This window comes from Triticum aestivum, chromosome 3B (genome assembly GCF_018294505.1).
Source record: "Triticum aestivum cultivar Chinese Spring chromosome 3B, IWGSC CS RefSeq v2.1, whole genome shotgun sequence".
Taxonomy (NCBI): Eukaryota; Viridiplantae; Streptophyta; class Magnoliopsida; order Poales; family Poaceae; genus Triticum; species Triticum aestivum.
This window is the reverse complement of record NC_057801.1, coordinates 724,391,912-724,400,455: the sequence shown is the minus strand read 5'-3', so window position 1 is coordinate 724,400,455 and position 8,544 is coordinate 724,391,912. Positions and strand designations below refer to the sequence as shown.

At 47.4% G+C, this 8,544-nt stretch overlaps 1 protein-coding gene across 9 annotated transcripts; it reads left to right on the top strand.

Moving 5' to 3' along the window:
• The first annotated feature begins 5,079 nt into the window (after window positions 1-5,079).
• LOC123072023 (uncharacterized) lies at window positions 5,080-8,164 on the top strand. 9 transcript variants are annotated; one of them, XR_006434796.1, is made up of 5 exons: window positions 5,080-5,403; window positions 5,484-5,546; window positions 6,016-6,073; window positions 6,254-6,323; window positions 6,413-6,514. XR_006434796.1 is itself a non-coding variant. In XM_044495587.1 (4 exons), the coding sequence occupies exons 1-4, from the start codon at window positions 5,496-5,498 to the stop codon at window positions 6,545-6,547; spliced, it is 327 nt and encodes a 108-aa protein (XP_044351522.1). In that variant the 5' UTR covers window positions 5,258-5,495; the 3' UTR covers window positions 6,548-8,164. The 9 variants fall into 9 exon arrangements, 1 of the variants encoding a protein (XP_044351522.1); XR_006434795.1 differs by having other exon boundaries at window positions 6,003-6,073; XR_006434797.1 differs by lacking the exon at window positions 5,484-5,546 and having other exon boundaries at window positions 5,080-5,249.
• Window positions 8,165-8,544: the final 380 nt, after the last annotated feature.

Below are 8,544 nucleotides of genomic sequence, written 5' to 3'. Positions count from 1 at the left end.
GCGTCGCCACTCGGTTGTGCGCGTCTTCACCACTCGGCCGCCCCGCGCGTCGCCACTCGGTTGTGCGCGTCTTCACCACTCGGCCGCCCCGCGCGGCGCCACTCGGTTTTGCACGTCTTCACCACTCGGCCGCCCCGCGCGTCGCCACTCGGTTGCGCACGTCTTCATCACTCGTCCGCCCCGCGCGTCTCCACTCGGTTGTGTGCGTCTTCACCACTCGGCCGCCCCGTGCATCGCCACTTGGTTCTGCACGTCTTCACCACTCGCCCGCCCCGCGCGGCGCCACTCGGTTTTGCACGTCTTCACCACTCGGCCGCCCCGCGCGTCGTCACTCGGTTATACACGTCCTCGCCCCTCGGCCGCCCCGCGCGTCACCATCAGTTGGACATGTCTTTACCTCTACACCCCCAGCACGGGAACGGCTAAGTTACTCATATGGTCAAACCTCATATCACACTCTATAGCAAGCTTACCTCCTTCGAGCATCACTCGGGGGCTACGCGCCGTAGTTGGCCATGTCACCCTCAGGGGTTATGCCCATTTGGTCAACCTGTTGATCACATCAAGATATTCTTCTGACCATACATGCTCGGTTCGCCGAAGATCTATAAGTGAAGCACGTCCACTTGGATAAATACCCCTTTTCATGCAAAAGGGTAAAAATGAAGCGCCATCGCTGAATCGTACAGGCGACCTTACTCATCGTTCGTACAACCACCTCGTTACGCATCCATCTGATTGATTCAATTCCAGACAAAGATATTTGCCATGCCAACTGCATGGAGGTTTACCGAGAGACTTAAACCCTCTGCCAGACTCATCTAGTCCGACAGAGGCTCGGGGACTACACCCAGTGGGTGCACTCAGCGTGCCCCCACTGGAAGAGGACTCAGAAAGAAACATTTTGCTCGATGCAAACCCATCTCCAGTATTACTCGACCTCCGAGTCAGAGAAGAACAAGTTCGATCAGTACCAGCTAAGAAGAGTTTTAGTTCTCTCATACTCCCGCCGACTGCCCGCAGTCGACAGCAGTCTCGGGGACTACACCCAGTGGGTGCACTCAGCGTGCCCCCACTGGAATGGTATCCACTCGGAACGGTCCGCCCAACCCGAGTGACGGCCAAACAACAAAAAAGACACGTTCCAGGCGTGAAGAAATTCCGAGTAATCAGTTACTCGATGCAGGCCCAGCTCCAAATCACTCCAAAAAATATTCTATAAGGCGAGTTTAACGCTCCTCCGTGGACCTGTTTTGAGCCTTCTTCTAGGACTCAAAGTGTGAAACTCACAAGTGTGGATCTAAAACCGACTCGTATTGACGTTCCTCCGGGATAAGAATGGCATCTCTCTAAGAGAACAGTCCATGTGTCAATCTGGTCGCACAGATTTAATGACACACCCATACTCAGATCACGAGTTAAACCTCTCCCGAGAGATGAACGAATGTCACCAAGTTGCTCCTCACAGGCACATACCTCGATCAGTCGGGAAGCATGGTACCGGAATCCATTGAGATTTTGTTCAAACCTTGGTTGTCTGAAAGCGCGACGACATGTACCGAGTATTTCTGTAATCACTCGGACCAAACTGTGTCTTACACCAACTCGTTCTGCAAAATCGCAATCGATTCGGGGGCTAATGTTGGGGATATACATAACAGGTAGGCCCACGAAGGGTCGAAATATCATGAAGCGTGGGGTCCACACAACATGTGGGTCCAGGTCAATTTCATACAGACACACTGTCCACTCGGACAAGTAGCATACTATCCACTCGACCAAGCAACATACCATCCACTCGGATGACAGTTCACCACTCGACCGTACGACTCACTCGGATATACGAAGACCAGCAGGCAGCAAAGCAGTCGGCATCTTTCTAATAGTGAAGGCTTAATAGTGGGCTGTCATTATAGCATTCATACCCCACTTTGTAACATAGGAGGTGAGGAGGTGGCGCACTCTATATAAGCCACCCCCCACCACTAGACTTAGGGGGCTTCTTCTTCCACCTCTCTCTTTTTTCACCATTAGTCTCAGGACTTAGCTCAGGCATGGGGATCCGTTCCTCTCTCTCACACACATTGTAATCTCCGGATATATACTCAGATAAAACAAAGCCTCTCCGGAGCACGAGACGTAGGGTTGTTATCTCCACCGTGAGAGGCCCGAACTCGCTAAAACCACCGTGTCACCCATATGCATCTCGATAGATCATGCTCCGTTACCCTATACCTTATTATTGTCGGAATCGTTCCCACGACAGGGGCATCTGGAGAAGCTGCCCAGACGCCCATCGGGTGCCTATAGCGAGGACGGCGATGCTACTCGACACCCCATAGCTTACAAGTGGGACGTTGTCAAACTCTACACGGGCCTAAACAAGATTTCATACAAGGCCTACACCAACGAGATCGACGCTTTGACGAGTACGCGAGTATATGAACTCGCTCACCACCTTTCTCTTTGATTCCACTTTTGACCGAGAGTGGGAACTTACCAATGTATATGTAATAGGTAAACTGGTGGCCGTATCATGACTGAGAGTGGGACTTCGATCTGAACATGATGTGTGATGCAGACCATAGTCTTTGGTGATGCATCATGCCCATGATCTATGTGTACGCCGTCGAGTGGCACTTGCCACACCACGTGGCCGCGCAGTTTGGGATGTATCAGCATACCCCATCGGGCCCACCGACCGATACCAGCGGCCACGCGCTCCACATGTGAGTGCCCGCGCTTGTTCTTCGTGCCCATGATTTCATTGCGTTCGACTTTATTATGATGTTTCTTGTTGCTAATGCCTTGCAGGATGAGCCGGTAGAAGAATCAGTCAATCACAGACTGGGGAGAGGAGCATAAAACTCATGTGACTGAGTGGAACCAATGGAAGTTCCGTAAAGATGTGGAGAGGAGAGTGACTGACTGGAATGCTTACGAGGACCAACACATGAGGTGGTACGATGATGGCCATAAGCACTATATTCGTCTTAGGCCTCGGTGGACGGTGGAAGACATCGCGGAGCTGGAGAGGGATGACCCCGAGGAAGAGGCCTACCAGACCGGCATCAGAGACATGCATAGTGGATTTAGGGAGTTTGCACCCCTCATCAACAGAGTGGTAAGTTTGAACCGACGGTTGTATTTAAATTATTTTATTCTTCACCGTGAGTGACTTATGCCTCTACAGTCCGGTGAGCTGAACAGATGCATCTTTGAAGCCTCAGGTGCACTAGGTGATATCCCCGGGAGCGTACAATCTGAGAACAAATTGAGGGGGACGATGAAGGTACAATTTCAGCCTCCTTGGAACAGATGCATCTTGTTCACTTGCAATCATAAATCTGATACTTATTATGCCCTTGTTTCATTGTTAGTGCAGAAGTTTGTGAAGCATTGTCGCAAGCTGGTAGGCCTGCTTGGGTGTGCTGGAGCTGGGTCGGTTAAAGCTTATCATCCTGCAGCCACACATGGGCACATCGCCTCATCGAGTCATGTTCCCTCGTTGTCTAGGTTGGTTGAGGAGGAGGAGGAAGAGGAGGAGGAGGAGGAGGAGGCCACAAATGAAGAAGGAGAGGAGGACGCCTATCATGAGGAGGAGGAGGATGAGAGCAATGGGGAGGAGGAGTACGATGAAGATTACGGACCTCCACCAACTCAATCATCTCAACCATCTCAGCTGCCGAAGAGGAATCTGAAGAAGAAGAATTTACTGAGCCCGAACCCTTTCCAGAGACCGGTTACTCAACGGCCCAAGAAGAAGACTGGAGAGACTCATTCAAAGAGGAACGACGACCGTACCTACAAGAGGGGAAGGATCAATTAAATTCTGCTCTTGGATACTTGGCTCTTGTAGTTGTTGTCCAGTGGTTGTGAAACTATGTGTTTGCTATTTGAACTATATGTTTGCTATTTGTGTAACTATGTGTTTGCTATTTGTGAAACAATGTGGAATCTGTTTGCTATGTGAAACTAAGTAGTTGAACTTTGTTTGCTTATTATGCACAAGTTTATGTGGAACTCCGTTTGACATGTCTATTTAGTTCAACTTTTATTAATGTGTATGTGATGCCCAAGTTTAATTGTTTGAGATCTGTTTTTTTGACTCTATATCATTGTTGTGACATTGTTTTTGAAAAGAAGCAAGCAATTAAACTTGAAAAGAGGCAAACACAGGACCCTACCGCCAAGGACCCTAGCGGTAGGGTGCTAATCCACGTCAGCATGTGGAGACGGCCGGCTTCCCCCTCCGTCATACCCTACCGCCAGGGTCCTTGGCGATAGGCTGTCTAACCCTACCGCCAGCATCCCTGGCGGTAGCAAAAGGGTCAAATCCCAAAAAAAATTCCAACCGGGGTCAGATCCTAAATTGGTATGCGAGAAGGGTCAAAACACGAAATTTTGCCGCGCTGGGTAGGCTCTGCTCACTCACGGGATGGGATGCAAGTGCCATTGCGCGGGGCCCCGGCGGGATGGGCTGCACGCGGGAGTCACTGCGTGTGGAGGGTGGAAGGGGCAAGGCGTGGGCGTGTAGAGGTCGTTTTGCTTCTGGCAATGTACCGGCTGGTTTGGGCGCCCTGGTCCCTGGGCCTACGCATCGGCGAGTGCTGTCTGTTCGTGCTGTGTCCGCCCTATCCATCCGGGGTTGGAGGGAGTTGTTGGCTCGCCTGTCTCGCCTTGCCCTATCGATTTCGTCATGCAACTCTGGCTCGTACGCCTGGTCTTGTCTCTCGCTGTGGCTGATGCGCGGCTCGACCAGCCAGACGTGCGCGCGCTGCGCCTTGGGCCCAGCCTCTGCATCGCGTGAGCCGACCCTGCGCGACTCGATCAGCCGGACGTGCATGTGCCGTTCCGTCCACCCGCCTCTGCGGCGCGTCCGCTGAGTCTGCGCCTTTTCCTCTTGCGCGAGCAGCTTTCACCCGCTATCCTGGTATCTGTATGACGGTGGGCCGGAGTACGGCACCTAGGACACATGTCTTCGCTGCAGTGGTGGGTCTGTTCCCATGCGCAGCATGTTGCCTCTGCTGTAGAGAGGCCGCGCATGCCCCTTTCTTCCTTAAACAACGTTCCTTCCTTACTCCTTTTCTCGCTCCCGCTCTCAGCTTTCGCTGTCCTCCATTTGCCTGCTTCGCCACACCAAGTTTCGGTTCCTCTCCGACTCGCTCCGTCTGACTGTTGTTCTTCGACGTCCGTGTGCGTAACCGTTGCTATGGCGTCCCTCCGTGCGGTCGGTGCTGCTGGTTGAGGTCAGTACTTTGCTTCCTTCAGATCGTGTTTGTTCTCCGAGTTGCACCTCGCTTACCTTGGTGTTCTTCCTTTTCTGTGCTACATGTGCAACTGAGATCCTCTCTGTGCTATCTCCTGCGCCAGCCGGCGCACCATTCTGCCGTCTGCATTGAGGTTCATCTTCCTTCCGTTTGCGTGCATGCAATGTGTTCGGTAGAATGCCTCTGTGGTGACCTGACTATGTTTCTTCTCAGATTGTTCGTCTGATGTTCCACTTCGTTTGCTCGCCACTATCCTGGTTGTGGTTCTTAATACTAGTAATGTGCTGCTCCTTGCCTTCTTTCTTTCGTTGGTGCATAGATATGCATGTGCTACGAGTCTGTGTGCTAAGGATGATATTGGTATGGTGTGTTCTATTCTCTTTTCTAGACTGTCTTACAATCATATTTTTGTTGTTGGGGTGGTTAGAGGCTTTATGCTTCTTGTGTCTATTAATTTAGCTGAAAGCACATCATATGAGGTTCATTCATAAGCATCTTATTAGGTTTCTAGATGAGGGGAAGATGGTCATAGCGCTAGCAAGCTAAAAGCTTTTGTGAATTTCAGGAAAAAGATGCTCTAGATATAATATATGGTGGCCTAATATAATGAGCTGTGAATATTTATGGTGTCGTTCTGTTGCTCTGCATCTGTTGAATGGGCTCTGTTTTATGTGTGTTTTGCTGGTTTCTGTGCCTGCGTTGCTATGCTTATGTTCTTATGGATCTATCTAGGTTTATTTTGCAGGTTTGAAGAGTTGCTCTGTTTCTGCATCTGCACCTGCAACTTGCTACTGCCGCTCAAGGTTTTCTCTCCTTTTCCACCGCATGTGCTTTCTTTTTGGCTCAAGATGTATTTATCTTTTCCTGCATACTGTTCATTTATTGATTGTCTCATTGTGCCGGGTTTGTCCAAGGGTCGTGTTATTTTTCAGTTTCGTGTGACTTTCGTTTCATGCACATATTTGGTGGTTGCCTATGGGCAGAATACATGCCAAGTTTTCTCTGGATGAAGAATACTCCAACAAAAACCAATCTGAAGACCAGCTGCCTAAGGTAGCTTCCTTTCTGGAAAATAGACAAGCATTCTTTTGACCAGAGATTTCCTTGGTATACACTGAAGCTGTTCTGAATATTTGATGCAGGAGGAAGTGCCAGGCATGGAAGAGGCCTTTAGCCACTTCTCATCAGATTACACTGAGTACGAGAATTCACAGCCCCGTTGTGAGGTTGGCGATTGTATAATAGAAAACAACCGATGCTTTAGTTATCTGTTGTAGATAGTTTTTCTATGCCTATTCCTCTCAGTAAGATGCGTAATTTAAGCTTCGTAGGCTTATTATGAAAACAATTTCTTAATGTCATGAAGTTTTAAGCAGGCAAAAAGATATGCCTATACTGACACCACTCAGCAACACAAAATTTGGACCATGAAAACCTATGCTAGCATCGTCATCTAAAAAGAATATACCAAGTGCTTGCATAATTTAAGGAAGGGGCAATAATATATTTCTTTAGTGATTTCTATACTTAAGCTTTGTAAACCAATGCCCTCTTTGCTTTCAGAGAAACCACCTCTTGCATTGTTTCAATGTTAGATGTATATTCGTATGCGACTCTTGCACACCAAAGTCTTTTTATTTGATACAGGCACAATACTTTTGTTTATACATTGCATTTAGGATTCAATTCATACTTGTGATAATTATCAGTTCATACTTGTGATAATTAGAAGCTACCAGGTAGTAAATGTTGTGGTCTACACCGTCGATGCATAGCTTATGCTTATACAAGTAACCATATACAAACTTACCTTCATTAGCATCTTGCGCGTAAAGTTGTCCAGGATAAATTAGTTATCTTAGTTTCTGATCATCCAGCTGTTGCCATAACAAAAAATAATATGGTGTTAGTTTTACTTAGATTATTCAAAGTACATTTTCCCCTCTAAAAGCTTTTACCTGCCGAAATATGATTCATGCCCTTGCGCCTGATGACATCCGTTTAAAATCACATGCCACACCACCAATGATCAAAATCCCTTACAGGATGATGTTGGATGTTCTTTTAGAGTCTTTAGAGCTTCCAATAGCTGAGTAGCGAAGCAAAGCATGTGATGGTTGTAGAGTGTGTATTACTGTTTTTTTCATATGCCCACATCATATGTTGAAGATCATGGCAGTCGTATGGCTATTGCTGGGGTGCAGTGTACCGATCATGCAATGTCAGAAGACACAGCTACCATGAAAGCAATTGGATACATAAAATGCATGGTTAAGACTGAACTAAGAGACTACAATTACAGCAACATGAAGAGACTGGATGAGGAAAATCAGTCTCTAAAGCATGAGTTGGTTGTAGCTAATTATAACAAGCAGAAAACAAAGGCAAAGACCAAATCCGTCAAGAACAAATTAAAGGAAAATGCTATGGGCTGGTTCGTTCTTACAAGATACATGCATGGATTATCTGATAATATATGCAATGTAATAGCGCTCACCAGATCGTCTGGGAAAGAACCCATGGATCAGCTTATGAATGAACCTCTTAACAACATTGAGCAGATAGCAGAAAGGCTCAAGCGCAGGGTGCTCAAATCAGAGAAGCATCTAAAAAGCATCAGGAGAGGTTTCTAGAGTTGTATTCTACAAGAATGCATCCTAAACCAGACCTTTTAGAATTGTAGTCTATTTCGCCCCTTTTGTTTAACCGCATAGGTTAACCGTAATGTATAATTATATTTCTCTTTAGACCAAGCGCAGAGTAAGACTTGCCAAGACTATGTGTGTTTGAGCTAATGATAATCCTGTCAAGACTCTTTGTTGCTTGCACCATTTATGTCTCTGTGGCTTTTTATTTTATTTTGAGTGGCATTTATGTCTCTAGCTGGCATAGCCAAGGCCATCAACATACTTCAAGATTCCTATTGTGTATACAATTCCTGTTTCTGTAGACAACAAAGCTAAATTCGCTAATAGAGTACTCCCTCCGTCCGGAAATACTTGTCATCAAAATGGATAAAAGGGGATGTATCTAGACATATTTTAGTTCGAGGTACATCTCTTTTTGTCCATTTTGATGACAAGTATTTTCGGACGGAGGGAGTATAAAATAGCCCGTGTCTATGTGGCTGTGAAAATGGGCTCGCACGGCTGTGAAAGTGGGCTCATATTCTAAAATACACGTGCTGAAAAAAATGAATAAAGCCTTGGGCCTGGTGTGCATATCTGATAACCCACAAGTGTAGGGGATCGCAACAGCTTTCGAGGGTGAAGTA

Coding starts and splice junctions, on each gene's coding strand:
- LOC123072023 (XM_044495587.1), top strand. CDS start 5,496: ATGTTCCACTTCGTTTGCTCGCCACTATCCTGGTTGTGGTTCTTAATA. Junction 5,547..6,002: donor GGTTGTGGTTCTTAATACTA/GTAATGTGCTGC, acceptor GGATCTATCTAG/GTTTATTTTGCAGGTTTGAA. Junction 6,074..6,253: donor ACTTGCTACTGCCGCTCAAG/GTTTTCTCTCCT, acceptor GCCTATGGGCAG/AATACATGCCAAGTTTTCTC.